Consider the following 18,336-nt stretch of genomic DNA (forward strand, 5'->3'; position numbering starts at 1 on the left):
TTCATTTCTGAGTTTTCTATTCTGTTTTGTTGATCTGTTTTTATGCCAGTACCATACTATCTTGATTATTGCAGCTTTGTAATATATCTTGAACTCCGGAATTGTGATGCCTCCAACTTTGCTTTTCTTTTACAAGGTTTCTTTGGCCATTTAGGGTCTTTTGTGGTTCCATACAAATTTTAGGATTGTTTGTTCTAGCTCTGTGAAAAATGCTGGGTTTTCTTGGATAGGGATTGCATTAAATGTGTTGTTAAAAAATTATAAACATAATTTTTTTTTAAAAGATTGATTTATTCATGAGAGACATAGAAAGAAACAGGCAGAGACACAGGCAGAGGGAGAAGCAGGCTCCACACAGGGAGCCTGACGTGTGACTCTATCCCGGGTCTCCAGGATCATGCCCTGGGCTGAAGGCAGATGCTAAACTGCTGAGCCACCCAGGGATCCCTATAACATAATTTTAACAGTATTTGTTCTTCCAGTCCATAAGGATGGAATGTTTTTCCATTTCTTTGTGTCCTCTTCAATTTTTCTTATCAGTGGTTCGTAGTTTTCAGTGTACATATCTTTTACCTCTTTGGTCCGGTTTATTTCTAGGTATCTTATGGCTTTTGGTGCAATTGTAAATGGGATTGTTTCCTTGATTTCTTCTGCTGCTGCTTCATTGATGTAGAGAAATGCAACAGATTTCTGTACATTGGTTTTGTATTGTGCAACTTTACTGAATTTGTATATCAGTTCTAGCAATTCTGTGGTGAAGTCTTTTGGGTTTTCTATGTAGAGTGTCAGTCGTCTGCAAATAGTGAAAGTTTGACTTCTTACTTGCTGATTTGCATACCTTTTATTTCTTTGTGTTGTCTGATTGCTGAGGCTAGGACTTCCAGTACTATATTAAATAACACTGGTGAGAGTGGACATTCCGGTCTTGTTGCTGACCACAGAAGAAATGAGCTCAATTTTTCCCTAGTGAGGATGATATTGGCTGTGAGTTTTTTTGTATATGACCTTTATGGTGTTTCCTCTAACCCTGCTTTGTTGAGTGCTTTTATCATGAATGGATGTTGTACTTTATCAAATGTTTTTTCTGCATCTGTTGAAAGGATTATATGGCTTTTATCCTTTTATTGTTGTGGTGTATCATGTTGATTGATTTGTGAATATTGAACCACCCTTGCAAACAGAACTATATCCCACTTGATCGTGGTGAATGAGTCTTTTAACGTACTGCTGGATTTGATTTGCTACTATTGAGAATATTTACATCTGTGTTCATAAGGCAAATTGGCTTGTAGTTCTCTTTTTTAGGGGAGTCTTTGTCTCAATATTAGAGTGATGCTGGCCTCATAGAATGAGTTTGGAAGTTTTCTATTTTTACTTTTTGGTATTGATGTTCTTTAGATGTTTGGTAGAATTCACCTGTGAGCCATCTGGCCCTGGACCTTTTTTTTTGTTAGATTTTTTTATTACTAATTCAGTTTCTTTGCTGGTTATCAGTTCAAGTTTTCTGTTTCTTCCATTTTGATAGTTGGTATGTTTCTAGGAATTTACTCATTTCTTCAGGTTGTCCACTTTGTTGGCATATAGTTTTTCATAATATTCTTTTATAATTGCTTGTATTTCTGTGATGTTGGTTGTGATTTCTCTCATTTGTGATTTTTATTTAGGTCTTTTTTCCTTTTTGATGACTCTGGCCTGCTGTTTATCAATTTTATTAATATTTTCAAAGAACCAGCTTCTGGTTTCATTGATCTATTGCTTTTAAAAAAATTTCTATATCATTTATTTTTGCTCTAAACTTTATTATTTTTCTTCTTGTGCTGGCTTTAAGGCTTCATTTGTTCTTTTTCTAGCTCCTGTAGGTGTAAGATTAGGCTCTGTATTTTAGATTTTTCTTGCTTCTTGAGGTAGGCCTGTATTGCTATATACTTCCCTCCTAGGACTGCTTTTGCTGCATCTGAAATGTTTTGGACCATTGTGTTTTCATTTTCATGTTTCCATGTATTTTTTTTTTAATTTCTTCTTTGACGTCCTGATTGACGCATTCATTGTTTAGAAGCATGTTGTGTAACCTCCATGTGTTTGTGGTCTTTCCAAATTTTTCTTGTGGTTGATTTCAAGGTTCAGTTTTGTGGTCAGGAAATATGCATGGTATGATCTCAGTCTTTTTGTACTTGTTGGCCTGTTTTTTGACCTAGCATGTGATCTATACTGGAGAATGTTTCATGTGCACTTGAATATATATTCTGCAACTTTAGGATGAAATGTTCTGAATTTATCTGTGAAGTCCCATCTGGTCCAGTGTGTCATTCAAAGCCATTGTTTCCTTGTTGATTTTCTTAGACGATCTGTCCATTGCTGTAAGTGGGTGTTCAAGTCCCTTACTATTCTCGTATTGAGTTCCTTTATGTTTGTTATTGTTTTTTTATTTTTTTATTTTTTTTGAGTTTGTTATTGTTTTATGGGTGCTTCCATGTTGGGGGCATAAATGTTTCCAGTTGTTAGATTTTCTTGTTAGATAGTCCACTTTATTATGATATAGTTCCCTTCTTCATCTCATTACAATATTTGGCTTAAAGTCAAGTTTGTCGGATATAAGTATTGCTACTCCAGCTTTCTTTTGGTATCCATTTTCATGATAAATGTTTCTCTATCCCTTCATTTTCAATCTGCAGGTGTCTTTTAGGTTTAAAATGAGTCTCTGGTAGGCAGTGTATAGATGGGTCTTGTTTTTTTTTATCCATACTGATACCCTATCTCTTTTGATTGGAGCATTTAGTCCATTTCCCTTCAAAGTAATTATTGACAGATATGTATTTAATACCATTTTATTACTTGTTTTGTCATTGTTTCTGGAGATTTTCTCTGTTCCTTTCTTTGTCACTTTTGGTCTTTCCACTCAGAGAGTTCCCGTTAATATTGCTTGCAGCACTGGTTTAGTGGTCATGAACTTCTTTAATCTTTGTTTGTCTGGGTATGTCTTTATCTTTCTTTCTATTCTGAATGATAGCCTCATTGGATAGAATATTCTTGGCTATTAATATTTCTTGAATATTCTATTCATTGGATAGAAAAATCTTGGCAGATTTTTCCCATTTAGCATGTTGAATATATTGTGCCACTCTTTTCTGGCCTGTCAAGTTTCTGTTCAGAGTTTTTGCTTCATATATTTTGAAGCTGGGTCTTCTTCTTCTTCTTCTTCTTTTTTTTTAAACCACATCTTCTTTCTCTAGTTATCAGTTGATGGAAAGTTTGTTTTCAAAATTTGGTTATTGTAGATAATGCTGCTATAAACATTGGAGTACATGTATCCTTTTGAATTAGTATTTTTGTATTCTCTGGGTAAATACAAAATGGATCATTGGGCAGCTGTATTTTTAAATGTTTGAGGAACCTCCATACTGTTTTCCAGAGTGGCTGCCCCGATTTGCATTCCTTATTTGTGAAGGGTTTTTAGCTTTTATCTTTATGAGAGATATTGGTGGATAGTTTTGACTTGCATTGTTTTCCCTAGTGTCTTACCTTTTTTGAGGAAGAGTTTGTGTGAACTGGTATTATTTCTTCCTTAAATATTTAGTAGAATTTATCATTGAAACCAATGGGCTTGGAGCTTTCTTTGTGGAAAGATTTTAAACTGCAGATTCAATTTCTTTAACATACATAACATTCAGGTTACTTATTTGTTCTTGAATGAGCTTTAGTAATTGTGTTCTTTCACAGAATTTAAATTGTTGAGTTTATTGCCATGAAGTTGTTAAAAACACTCCTTTGTTATCTTTTTTTTTTTTTAAAGATTTTATTTATCCATGAGAGATGCAGAGAGAGACAGAGACAGAGAGAGAGGCAGAGACACTGGCAGAGGGAGAAGCAGGCTCCATGCAGGGAGCCCAACATGGGACTCGACCCATGGTCTCTAGGATCACACCCTGGGCTGAAGGTGGTGCTAAACCGCTTGAGCCACCAGGGCTACCCCCTTGTTATCTTTTTAATACTTCAGGACTCTAGAGTGATGTCATTTCTCTCATTTTCTGATACTAGTAATTTACGTCTCTTCCCCCACCTCCCAAGATTAGTCTGGCTGTAGGTTTATGAATTTTATTGATCTCTGTAAAGAAGCAGCTCTTGGTTTTATTGATTTTATTTTCTATTCCATTAATATTTGCTTTTACTTTATTACTTTTTTTCCTGTTAATTTCAGATTTTTAAAAATAAAGATTTACTTATTAGAGTGTGTGCATGTACACATGTGCACGTGAGGGGTGGAGGCAGAGAGAGAATCCTAAACTGAATCCCGATTCCTCACTGAGCACAGAGCCCAATGTGGGGCTCAATCCCACAACCTTGAAATCATGACCTGAGCTGAAATCAAGAGTTGGATGCTTAACTGACTAAGCCGCCCAGGTGCCCCTGTAACTTCTAAGAGTTCTTCTCTTCTAAGAGAAAAATTTGCTCTTTTTTTTTTCTAGTTTCTTAAGATCGAAGCTGAAGTTAACTTATTTGGGACCTTATTTCTTTCTAAAATTGGCATTCAGTGCTTGAAATTTCCTCTTAGTTCTATGTACTATTTTATTGTTTCCTTCTAGGATTAGTATTTCGTTTTTATTCAGTTTAAAATACCTTCTAATTTCCCTTTTGATTTAGTCTTTTACTTATGAGTTGTTTAGAAATGTATTATTTAGTTTCCAAATGTGTGTAGATTTTCCAGAGATTTTTCTCTTATTAGTTTCTAACTTAATTCCATTGTGGTCAGAGCACATACTTTGCATCATTGAATCCTTTGAATTTATTGAGACTTGTTTTATGGTCCAGAATATCTTCTTTCTTGGTGAATGTTTTTTGAGAAATTGAGAACAAGTGTATTTTCTGTTCTTTTTGGGTGGAGAGTTCTAAAAATGTCCGTCAGGTTTTGTTGGTTTATAGTATGTTTATGTCTACTATATTCTTTGTGATTGCTTGTTAATTGTTCTATCACTTATTAAGAGGAGAAGGGGCATTGAATTTCTTAGTAAATTTTGGATTTTTTACTTCTCTTTGCATTTCCATTAGTTTTTGCTTCATATATTTTGAAGCTGTGTATTAGTTGACTGAACATTCCATATTGTTACATCTTCTTGATTAATTGGCCCCTTTATCCTTAAGAAATGACCTTTGTTATCACTGGCATTAATATTTACTCCGAAATCTACTTTGTTTGATATTAACATAGCCATTCTGATTTTTCATTAATTTATGTTAACATGATACATTTTTTTCTATTGTCTTTATAGTTGAAGTGCGTTACTTGTAAGTAGTGTGTAGTTGGATTTGTTTTTTTATCGAATTTGACAATCTCTACCTTTTAAATGGGAGCATTTGCATCATTTTGTTTTAATTTTCACAAAAATCCTGTGTGTTCTTTTTAGTCCTGGTTTATTAAAGAAACAAGGAACAGGAATAGGTAGCTTTCCTAACTTTTGCACATTGTAAATGGTAAAGGTACCATTTAAACTCACAATGTCTTCCAGGATTCCTTATTAAAATTATTAAATTTTTATTATAGTGGGATTCTTTTTATTTTCTCCAGTTTTATTGAGATATAATTGGCATTTAACATTGTATTAGTTTTAGGTGTACAATAAGCTAGTGGAATCCTGTAGAGAAGTTTCAGAAAAGCAGAGGATTGACTTAGATATATTTGTAATTTATAGAATGTTCATGTTGTGGTGGTAAGGATAGTTTGAATGGGAAAGTCTTAGGTTAAGCGAATGATGTTAGGATGGTCTTATAGTAGTGTAGGGGAGATAGGTTGATATTCTTGGCTAAGATATAGGCAAAGTGTATATAAAGTGAGGAGGCCAGACCGGAAAACTATTTTTGAAGTTGAGTCAGTAGTTTGATAAATGGATGTAGGTGAGAACGGAGAGAGAAATGGAGACAAGGAAGACCATTCAAAGGTGCCTGTGAGCCTAGGAAAATGGTGACATCTAGAAAAGTTGGAGGCAGGAAAGGTTAAATCATACAGATTAATCGTGGAGGGGGAAAACCAGACAAATCTAGATTATGGTATGTTCTTTTTCTTTTGTGACATTGACATTTTTGAAGAGTTTAGACCATTTGTTTTACAGAATATACCATAATCTAGTTTGTCTGTTTTTCCTCCTATGATTAGTTCAGGTTAAACATTTTTGGCCGAGAATACTAAATGCTTCTTGTTGGATCATATCAGGAGGTAAATGATGTTAGTTTGTATGATTATTGATGATGCTAACTTTAATCACTTGGTCAAGGAATTTTCTACCTGACCTCCTTCCTGCTTAAATGTACATTTATTTCCTTGTAATTAAAAGTACCTTGGGGTTAATGCTTTGTATTCCTGCAAAGTAGTAAGCTGTCTATGGAAAACATTGTGTATTCTGTCTTGATCCTCAATTTTAGAAGGTGAACAATAAGTTTTGGGTTCACATGGAAATTATGGTGTGAATGGAATGTTCGGATGACAAGGGAAAGGGTGGTTATGAAATGAAGATGGACAGGTGGAACTTTTGTGCCACGCCACAATGGGAACAGTGAAAAGTTTTTAACCTGGCGTTGGTTGGGGTGATAAATTGGATTTGAGAGTTTTTGTTTTGTTTTGTTTTGTTTCTTTTCTTTCTTTTTTTTTTTTAGAGAGAGATTTGAGAAATATTTTTGAGGTTAAAATTAACAGAATTTGGTGACTGATTAAATGTTGGTTGTAGAGGATTGAGAGTTTCCTGGTGACATAATATTTGGTAGGATTGCCTGACTCTTTGACTAGATTGTACTAAGTATGACATTTAAGGAATTAGATTTTATAAGTGTTAGAGACAGGGCCTCGTGGATTTTCTTAGTTTCTCTTCTTTGTACTTTGCTTTATAAGGATTATTTGAATGACATTAACAATATGATTCTATTTAGGGAGGTAATTTCTTCTTTATTCTACCCAAAATGTTCACTGAGAATTGCTGCTAAGCCTTTGAGTAGGATAGAACAATATCTGGTACAATCTCTTAAAATTATTTCACTAGGTAGAATACAATTTTTGTATAAATAACTTGTAAGGTCATCCCTAACTCTAAAATTTTGATTCTGTGGTATATCTTTTTTTCTCTCAGTCACCATATTTTATTTCCTGAAAAAATTAAATGTTTTCTTTGTCTCTTTATGTTTTTTGAAGATGTTCTCAGTGCAACTGAGTCTTGGTGAGCAGACATGGGAATCCGAAGGAAGCAGTATAAAGAAGGCCCAACAAGCTGTTGCTAATAAAGCTTTGACTGAATCTACACTTCCCAAACCAGTTCAGAAACCACCCAAAAGTAATGTTAATAATAACCCAGGTATGGCACTGACTCGTTTCTTCTGTTGTGTTCTGTATATGCTGTTTTCTGTACTTTTCTTTATAGCAGGCCATTTGACTATAGTCAAAATAAGAGAATGGGGCAGGTAATTGTAATTATTTTAAAAATTTGCTTTGTGGATGCTCTAAAGATGCATTATTTACTTTTTAGATGTTGACAAAAATATATTTAGATACAAAGAACAAAATGTTTGACTGAGTTTTTAAGTTTTTTATTTTAATTCCAGTATAGTTAACGTACAGTGTTATATTAGTTTCAGATGTACAGTATAGTGATTCAAAAAGTCTACACATTACTCAGTGCTCTTCCTGATAAGTGTATTCTTTAATTCCTGTCACCTATTTCCCTCACCCCCCACTCACCTCCCCTCTGGTAGCCATCAGTTTGTTTTCTATAATTAAGAGTCTATTTCTTGGTTTGTCTCTCTTTTTTTCCCCTTTGTTCATTTGTTTTGTTTCTTGTATTCTACATGAGTGAAATCATACAGTATTTGTCTTTCTGTGATTGACTTATTTCACTTAGCATAATTCTCTCTAGCTCCATCCATGTCATTGCACATGACAAGATTTCATTCTTTTTATGACTAATGTTTTTTTGTGTATATATATATATATATCACATCTTTATCCATTCATCTATGGATAGGTACTTAGGCTGCTTCCATAATTTGACTATTGTAAATAATGCTGCAATGACTGAGTTTTTTTTTCTAAAGTAAAGATAGAAATGATCAATTTCTCTTTTTATATAATATATAAAAATATACAGTTTAAAAACGAAAACTAGTTATTTTATTTTTTAAGATTTTATTTATTTGACAGAGAGAGGGAGGGAGGGAGGGAGGGATAGAGCACAAATGGGGGAGTGACAGGGACAGGGAGAAGTAGGCCCCCTGCTGAGTAGAAAGGCTGATGTGAGGCTCAGTTTCAGGACCCTGGGATCATAACTTGAGCCAAAGGCAGACGCTTAACCACCTGAGCCACGTAGGTGCCCCATCTTTATTTTAGTTTAATAAAAAAATTACACAATTAGGCCTAAGTATCTTATTTTGCTTATTGGTGTAGAAATGGTTGTAGAAATGGTAGAAATGGTTGATAGAACCATTCAAATTTATGTAAATGAGTTTTCCAATTTTTATCTACTAAGATTAATTTTAAAGAGTTGTTCCAGTTGCATATACTACCAATAACATTGTACTTGCAGTTATCCATTTGGAAGAGGCTAACCTATATTGGGCATAATACATGAATTGATAACATCAAGTTAAGAAAATTCTGTAAGTTTAGTACTAGCCCTACATCCACTTACTTATTAATTTATTAATTTAAGAGGTTACCTTCTGACAAATATTGCTTTAGGTATTTTTTAATGGAGTAAAAAAAAAGACTTTTTCCTGCCAGAAAGGACTCTGTAATTATTTAATTAGAGTTCACATGCTTATGCTCAATTCTGATGCTTCTTTCTCTTGTGGCATGTGTTAAGTAGAACTAGTCTGTTCTTTCAAGGACTGCTCTTTCCAAAAGTCCATGAATATCCTTTTGCTTCTGTTTAACTGATTCTAGTATTTTTTTTTAAAGATTTAGTTATTTATTTATTAGAGAGAGAGAGAGAGGGAGAGAGAGACAGGCAGAAGGAAAAGCAAGCTCTCTGTGCAGGGAGCCCGATGTGGGACTTGATCCTGGTCCCCAGGATCACACCCCGGGCTGAAGGCAGCGCTAAACCGATGGGCCACTGGGGCTGCCCGATTCTTGTATTTATTAAGTAAGCTTAAATAAACCAAATATTATTACATAAAGAAAAACACTATTCAATATGAATTTGGTAAGAGGCTATCTCCTTTTATAATTTTAAAAAATCTCTTCAGATTACTGATTGTTAGTACCACACAACTGCCTCTATGTATTAATAAGCACTTGCTTTTATATATTTAAGAGATAGAAAACACTATCCTTTTCTCTGAAGATTTTATATTTATATACGTAAAGCATATGAGTAAAGATTAAGTACCAAGTGAATAATAGCAACCATCAGTATTATAAGTAATGATAAACATAGATGGGAGTAGTTGAGGGGAGATACGGTCCTTGAATGGAGAGTAGACAGAGATAGAGGCGAGGAAAGAATATTCTAGTCAGGGAGTACTATGATGAAAGGCATTGGAATTAGGACTGTGGACAATGGATTTGGTAAAAAAAAAAATTGGTGGTCGTTTTTAATTAGAGCAGGTAAGTGACTAGGAAGAGATAAGACTGGAGATATAGTAGGGGTAAATTGTGATGAACTTGAATGTCAGGTTTAGATTAAATTTTATCAGTGGTTTAGGGGATTAATGTTTACAGGCTAGTGGATGATGTGTTTAAAACAGCATTTTAGGAAGTTTGGTTTGATATGTGGATTGAAGGCGGAAAATACTAAAAGGAAGATCAGTTAGGGAACTATTGCCATAGTTTAGGGTAAAGAAAATAAACTCCTATGCATCAAGTACTATACGCCCTCTGCTCTATGATAGTATTGGGAATGGTAGTGGGAATGGAACAGGACAAGTGTTGCTGATCCAATGGTTGAAGCCATGTTAGAGAACAAACTGTTTGGAGTATACAGTGTGAAGCAAGAGCAGGGTGTGTCCATCTCTGCATCAGTTCTACTTTAGAAGATTATAATGGGGGGTAAACCAGCAAAGGAGATGGGGAAGGAAACAGGAGAATCTGAAAGACCAGTAGAGATGAGTTTCTGCTGTTGAGTGTAGCAGTGAGCTGGGACAATGAGTAGTTTTTTGAAGGTAAAGTTTTATTTTTATTTTTTTTATTAAAAAAATTTTTTTTAAAGATTCTATTTATTCATGAGAGACATAGAGGCAGAGACACAGGCAGAGGGAGAAGCAGCTTCATGCAGGAAACCCGACATGGGACTCGATCCCATGCAGGGTCTCCAGGATCAGGCCCTGGCTGAAGGCAGTGCTAAACCGCTGAGCTACCCAGGCTGCCCGTAAAGTCTTGAAAATAGAGTATAATATTGCCTACCAACATGTGAACAAATTATAATTTTAGAACCTTGATGGGTTTTGTGCCGTGAATACTGTACTAGTACCACAGGGTTTACTAGTGCCCCAGAAGCCTCCCTCATGCCCACTTCTAGTGGTTAAACAACTCTGAGGAAGCCACTATTCTGCTGTCTTAAATTCTTTGTGCCTGCTTGTTGTAATCATGCACAGTGCTCTTTTGTGATAGCTTATTTTTCTCAATGTTACATCTGTGGGATTCATTCATGTTGTATTTAACAGCATAGTATTTCATTGTTGTATAGTATTCCATTGCATGAATATACCATAATTTATTTATTCATTATACTGTTGATGGACATTTAGATTGTTTCTAGTTTCAAGCTTTGAGAAATAAAACTGTTGTGAACATTCTTGTCTGTATACATTTTTGTTGGGGATGTACCTAGTACTGGAACTGTTGGGTTATGGGGCACACATGTGTTCATGCATAAATCAAATCAGAATATGAATTAAGACAGGAAGTCATCAGCATACACAAAAGACAGGTATCATAGCTGCTGTTCTTACATCACAGTCTTTTATTCCTAGACTTATTGGGAAAGATAAAAAAAAAAAACCATTGAGGCTTAAACACAGGAAACTCAGTTTTGGCCAGATTGCATAGTGAATTAGAGTAACAAAGTATGTCCTTGAAGAGAGAATTTCCTTGGAAGTTCAGCTGGAAAAACTTTGACCATTTTCTCACTTGGTAAGCCAATTGCTGTAAACTGTGAACATACCCGTTTTTAAGTGGTTTTGGATTACCCAGTTTGGAAGCCCAAACATTCAGCTTGGAACTTAATTTAAGATTAATTTTATTATTTGCCTTTACCCTATACATTCACTATTGTGTTAAAATATCTTTTATTTTTTTTTTAATTTCAACAACGAAAGGGTCAGGGTGACCAAAAAAAAAAAAAAAAAAAAGCCCAAAACAAAACCATAAAACTCCGAAACATGCATGAGACATACAATTGGCATGTGCCTGTAGTTCTAGATACTCGGGGAGGCTGAGACGGGAGGACCAGGTGAGCCCAGAAGTTCTGGGCTGTAGTGGCTCTGCTGATCACCCATCTGCACTCAGTTCCACATCAATATAGCGACCTCCTGGGAGCTGGGAACCACCAGGTTGCCTAAGATGGGGTGAACCAGCCCAGGCTGGAAACAGAGCAGATCAGAGTAGTGGGATTGCATTTGTGTTTAGCTACTGCACTCCAACCTGGGCAACATAGCAAAACCCCCTCTCTTTTTGCCCCTCCCCAATTTAGGGAATCCTGTGTCTCCAAAAAAAAAAAAAAAAAAAAAAGTTTTCCCCCTTTCAAGTTTATACTTGAAAAAAAAAATACGCATAATAAATGCATACATACATCATGTCAAACTATAATTTTCCCTTCCTGCTAGCAGTGTATGAGAGCTCTCTGCATCCTTGTCAACATATGATCTCTTAAGTTTTAAAAATTTTAGATATTCTTCTGGTGTATAGTAGAATTCAGTATAGTTTTTTCATTTCCTTAACTACTGGATGGAGAGCACCTTTTTATCTGGCTGTTGGCATTACTCCTCTCTTGTAGAGTGCCAGTTGAAATAATTTTCCTGTTTAAAAAAACCCTGCATTTTCTGTTTTTTATGTTCTTCTATTTTTTATTGACTTTGGGATTCCTACATATTCTGGATTCACATCTTTTGTTACATATTTGTGTTGTAACTATCTTTCCATAATAGTATATTTTGATGAACAGATATTCTTTATTTAAGTCTAATTTATTAGTCTTTTCCCTTATGGCTAGTGTCTTATTTAAGACAACTTTTTCTCCTACAAAGTCATGAAAATAATCTTGTAATATTTTTAGAAGTTTTATTTATTTTAAAAATTTAGATCTAGAGTCTGTCAAGAACTGAGATTTATGTGTGATATGAGGTAGGGTTCATGATTTTTCTTCTTCTTTTTAATATATAGATGTTCAGTTAACACCACTTATTGAAAAGACAATCTCTCTCTCTCTCTCTCTCTTTCTTTCTTTCTTTCTTTCTTTCTTTCTTTCTTTCTTTCTTTCTTTCTTTCCTTCCTTCCTTCCTTCCTTCCTTCCTTCCTTCCTTCCTTCCTTCTTTCTTTTCTCTTTTCTTTTCTTTTCTTTTCTTTTCTTTTCTTTTCTTTTCTTTCTTTTCTTTTCTTTTGTTTTCTTTTTTTCTTTTCTTTCTTTTCTTTCTTTCTTTCTTTTCTTTCTCACTGCACTACAGGGATGGGGAGCTGAGTCCACTACAGGGATGGGGAGTTGAGTCCTCATATGAAGTAGAAATAGTATTTACACCTCAGAGAAGAGTTTAAATTCATTTACAGCATGACTTAAGACTATATCATAGAACTATTTTGGTATGTCCCTTCTTTTATTTATTTTTTAAACTGTTTTGGAAATAATTTCATATTTATGTAAAATTTGTAGAAAGAGTTCATAGAGTGCCTGTGTACCCTTTGCCCAGATTTCCCAGTTGTTAACATTTCTGAACCATTTGAGAGTAAGTTGTGGACATGTGGTCCCATTCCCCTTAGTTGACTTCAGTGTATTTTTCTCAAGTACTTAGTCATTCTCCTGTCAGGAAGTTAACATTGATTTGATATTATCATGTAATGCACAGGCTTTGTTCCTTCTTCATTGACTGTTCCAGTAATATCCTTCATAGGTCCAGTAATATCCTTCATAATCAGATCATAGATCTGTCATTTCTTTTCATTCTATTTCAATCTGAAAGAGTTCCTCAGAGTTCTTGTCTTTGATGACCACGACATTTTTGAACAGTACAGGCCACATCATTTGTAGAATGGCCCTCAATTGAGTTTATCTGGTGTTTCCTGATGATTGTAGGCATTTTTAGCATGAATGTCCCAGTGGCCTGGGCTTATCTCAGTGTTACATATCAGGATACACCTGATACTGATTTGTCTCATCAGTGATGACTTTTGTCACTTGGTGAAGACTATGTTTGCCAGGATTCTCTATTGTAAAGTTAATTAATAAGTTTTCCTATTAAGTAACAAGGAATTAATGCATGTTTTCTTAGGAGAAACTTGGGACTATATAAACATTCTGTTAATCAAACTTACTTTCACCGACTAGATTTGACATCTATTAATGATTCTTTTCTGAATCAGTAGAGTGAAGAGCGCCACAGGGTAATTTTATTTACTTATTTACCTATTTATTTTTGTGGCTTAAAACAAGAGAAATTTATTCTCTCTCAAAAGGTTCCTGTTGGTGGTTGGTTTTTTTTTTTTTTTTTTTTTAGATTACTTGGCATTCTACCCTAGAATTTTCTCTTTCCCCTCCTTTTTCTGTTTGTTCATTTATTTATATCACTATAGACTCTTGGATTCCTATCTTACTTACAGATTTATAGTCTATCATTACTTGTTTCGATTCTCAATTTGTCACAGACTTGACCAGGGTTAATGTACCTTTCCAGTTCCTTCTACTGTTTTCATCATTCTTGAGCACTTCTTACTTTTCGGCACAGTCAGATGTTCCAAGGTCATCTTGTATTTTCCTTACTTTTCGGCACAGTCAGACGTTCCAAGGTCATCTTTTATTTTCCTTGTCCTGACTGGTACCAGCCATTTCTTCAAGGAGTCTTCGTTGATTAATTAATTGATTCATTCTTTGAACAAATATTCGAGTGACTGCTATGTTCCAGGGACTATTCTAACTGCCTACAAAGCTGTTTCCTCTAGTGTTAGCAATATGTAGCTCCTTGAAAACTAGTTGTGGGATTTTTCTTTCATTTTCCACATAATAGGAATCCACAGTAGTTGTTATGTGTTATATATATGTTACATATATAACCAAATAGCCTTGTTATACTTATCACTGATAAATTTCTTTTAATATAGTGAAAAACCACTAGAAATGGATTCTGCATTGACAGTGTCAGATTTACAGGCATGTGATGCATGAGGATTGCTGTGTAAAGATCGTCTTTATGCAACCTGGGGATCCAGTCGCACCTGCTGGAGTGGTACTGAACATCACGTGTGGGTTCTTATATTTGGAAGTTACCCTTTAAATGTTTTCTGTGATAGCATTATTGGGTAAGGAAAGGGGGTGTGCACACACAGAGATGGCAGTCTAATTCTTTACAAAACTGGTGGAGGTACTTCACTCCAAGAGTCAAAATCTCTTCAGCATAGTTTGTGCTTGTCTGCTGCTTCTCCACTCTCCTTCACAAAGATTAGCATTTCTGTGAATACACAGCAGCCTTACTTTCAAATGAGGAATTTATATGGAATCATTAATTTATTTAATTGATATGAATACGATACTTTTACCTAGTTTAAAACCTAAGTTTGGTATGGGTGGCAGGACGTATTATATCCTACCAGTGCATTAAAATCCCCTCACTGGTGAGTTTTAGACACCTTAGTTTCCTGTTTATTGCCTTACTAAAAGAATGAGGTCTTTGAAACTATTTTTTCCTTTTCTTTTTTTTTCCCCATTTGAACTTTATGCTATTTGTGTCTGTAGGATTGTTGCGAAGTAGAATTCAGAATGACTTAAGTCTTATAAGTGATTAACATGTTAATTATTAAACTATAATCTTACGGAGTAAGAAAAACTCAAACTTTTAAAGATATAGACTGCCCTTTGGTGTTGAATCTTTAGAAGACTGTTAGACAATTTCTAATAAAGTTAACCATAAGTCTACTCTATGATCTAGTAGCAATTCCACTGCTAGGGATATACTTAAGAGAACTGAGTGTATGTGTCTGCTAAAACACTGGCTATATACTTAATTGCTCCTAACTGGAAACAACTCAGATGTCCTATCAATAGCAGAATAGATAATCTGATACATTCATTCAGTAGAATACTCTTCAGTGATAAAAAAAATATTTGCAATGCTGATATATTTGACTAAATTGTTATATTGAGTGAAAGAAGCGAGATAGAATAATACATGTTCAGGTTTGAGGAACAGGCAAAACTGATGACAGAAGTCAGAACAGGTAACTTGGGAGGTGGGTATTGACTGGAAATAGCTGTGATGGAAATGTTCATGTCTTTATCAGAATGGTGGTTACTGAGTGTTTACAATGTGTAATAATTTGTGGATTTGTATGTTTAGGGTTTGTGCATTTTACTTATCCCTCAGTAAAATATTGTAGGAAAGAAAAAGAAAAGAGAAGCCCTTTCTTCACTTTCTCTTCCTCTGCTCTGAGTGTTGGTATTAAATTAGGTGTTTAGACTAATTACTTACTATTCAATATGTTAATGTTTTTTGCTGTTTTTCTTATGCTTTTTCCTATTCCACTTCCTTTGTCCTACCACACTCTATTTTTCTCCTTAATTTTGGTTTATTTATTTTTAATTTTTTTTAAAAAAAATTTATTTATTTATTCATGGAGGGGGGGCAGAGACACAGGCAGAGAGAGAAGCAGGCTCCATGCAGGGAGCCCAATGTGGGACTCGATCCCAGGACTCCTAGATCACGCCCTGGGCCGAAGGCAGGTGCTAAACCTCTGAGCCACCCAGGGATCCCCCCTTAATTTTGGTTTAGTTTCTGTTCTTGTTTATACTCTTTAGTGATTTCGCATAAATTCTTTAGACCTGAGACACAAAGTGAGCAGTCATTGACTCTTGATGTATTGCTTATGACGTGGCTGCTGGTTGTGCATTTGTGTCAGGCTCCACCACCCCCTGGCAGGTGCTTTATGTCAGCCCCAACTTCTCTGCTGCAATAAGTGGACCAATTTTTGTATGTGACAAATGGAGTCTTAAATGTATGTTACAAAAAGCAGAATTCAAACAAAAATAGCCAGGTTTTATCCTGAAAAAAAGTTTTACTTTCTATGAAAACTTTGTTTCATATTTGTGATTTTGTGATTTGTTTTGTGGAACATGTATACTTACATTTTACTAAATAACCTCTTTCGTACTCAAAATAATATGATGTAATTACAGTGTGGGTTATTTATTATGGAATTTTTGAAACTTTTACAAAAGTAGAATAAGATAGTGAACATTCCTATAGACAAAGTTTAAAGTATATTTTCACGAGATAAGTCCAAGAATTGCTGATGACCCTGTATTCGTTGCTAATTTCAGTTGCTTAATTACCAAAATATAAAAATATTCACAGATGACAATGTTTTTAATGATTAATCGAAAGCTTCCTGGGGTTAGTAATGCTGAAGTTTAATACATTCTTTATAATATCCAAATTAAGCAATGTATGAATCTTGTGTTCCCCTTGGTTTAAATAGTCTGACTTTCAAGTTGAATTTTTGGTTTTTGGTCGCAAAAACTCCAAAGAGATTTCATTAGTAATAATTTTCCTGTTTATGTAATTTGTTTATACACCCCTGAGAAAATCATGCAGACTGGCCATCAGCTCCCACCTTCTTTCATGGTAATTACATGTAATGTAAGTACGGCTTATGTGATTTATTATGGAAATATTTCACTTGTGTGCTTTTAATATTTTTTTTAAACAGGTAGTATAACTCCAACTGTGGAACTGAATGGGCTTGCTATGAAAAGGGGAGAGCCTGCCATCTACAGGCCATTAGATCCAAAGCCTTTCCCAAATTATAGAGCTAATTACAACTTTCGGGGCATGTACAATCAGAGGTTTGTATGTTTTCTTTGGTTTTGTTCTTATTTATTATTTTACACATATTGTAAAAGTTTCTGACACTCAGAGTATTTTCATTGTAAGGAACATTTACTTTGGGCATTTTGCGTGGAATTTAGATTAGTCAGGCTCACAAGGAATATTAAAAAAAACAACAACTGGTTTTCAGGAACTAGTTTTTATTGACTCATGAGAACCCTGTATTTGTTGCAGGCAGGACCGTGTTTTAAAATTATGCCACAATAATAGCTCTGACTTCTTAGTTGATTTGCTCATTTATTTACCAAGCAGATACTTAGCTTAATTAGTGGTTTTCTTAATTTGTCCCAATACATTGCAAACATGAGTGTTTCTAATTTATAGGAAATTTGTTGGAAGGATTTACGAAATCTTTCTCAACATTGCATAATTTTGCATAGTTACAAGTGTAACAGTTTTCTTTTATGGGCAAGACAGAATTTAAAAAAAAAAGTTCTTTTCTGATCATTCATAAAAGTCATGTAACTCATTGTAGAGAATGTAGAAAACGCAAAAAGTTAAAAAGAAAATATAAATAACTTGTAATTCCAGAATCAAATACCTTTAAGATTTTTAATGTATTTTACATTTTAAAAAATTCTTTGTACATATATTTAACCAAAGTGAAGTTATCCTTTATATTCAATTTCTGTAGTGTTTTTTTTTTTTTTTTTTTTCAATTTCTGTAGTGTTTTATGGAGGTATATTATATGAGTGACAAAATGCACAGATCTCAAATGTACTTTGTGATGACTATTTATGTATATATATGTATTTATGTTTTACTTGATTGCTTTTTATATGTGTATCCTCATGACGACCACCATGATCAAGGTTCAGCTTGTTTCTATTACCCTGAAAATTTCCTCATTTTTATTTGCACTTGTTATGCCTCCTCCCAGGAGGAACCATGGTTCTGTCATTGTAGATTAGTTTTGCATATTATTGAATTTCACATAAATAGACTCATACAGTATGTGCTCTTTTGTGTCTGGCTCTTTTCACTTCCTATACTGGTTTTCTTGTTTGTTTGCTTTTGTGTTTTGCTTTTTGAGATTCATCCCTGTTGCTTGTATTTGGATCTTGCCCTTTTCTATTCCTAAATAGTGTTCCTTTGTTTGAATATATCATAATTTTTTCATCTTATGTATACAGTATTGTGCCCTCTTTTAATTTAATATAATGATAATTTAAAAATATTTTTTAAAAGTTTATTTCTTTAGTAATCTCTATACCCAATATGGGGCTCAAACTTATGACCCTGAAATCAAGAGTCACAGGCTCTTCTGACTGCATCAACCA

At 34.4% G+C, this 18,336-nt stretch overlaps 1 protein-coding gene across 32 annotated transcripts in view; it reads left to right on the forward strand.

Moving 5' to 3' along the window:
• The window catches only part of STAU2 (staufen double-stranded RNA binding protein 2), a 296,660-nt gene that overhangs the window by 45,545 nt on the left and 232,779 nt on the right, over nucleotides 1–18,336 (forward strand). For all 32 annotated transcript variants that reach the window (XM_072804232.1, XM_072804224.1, XM_072804239.1 and 29 more), the window contains 2 exons: nucleotides 7,172–7,331; nucleotides 16,877–17,012. In XM_072804232.1, the coding sequence (XP_072660333.1) occupies nucleotides 7,172–7,331; nucleotides 16,877–17,012 (296 nt within the window). The remainder of the gene's footprint in view (nucleotides 1–7,171; nucleotides 7,332–16,876; nucleotides 17,013–18,336) is intronic.

Source organism: Canis lupus, chromosome 28 (genome assembly GCF_048164855.1).
Source record: "Canis lupus baileyi chromosome 28, mCanLup2.hap1, whole genome shotgun sequence".
In the NCBI taxonomy this organism is placed as follows: Eukaryota; Metazoa; Chordata; class Mammalia; order Carnivora; family Canidae; genus Canis; species Canis lupus.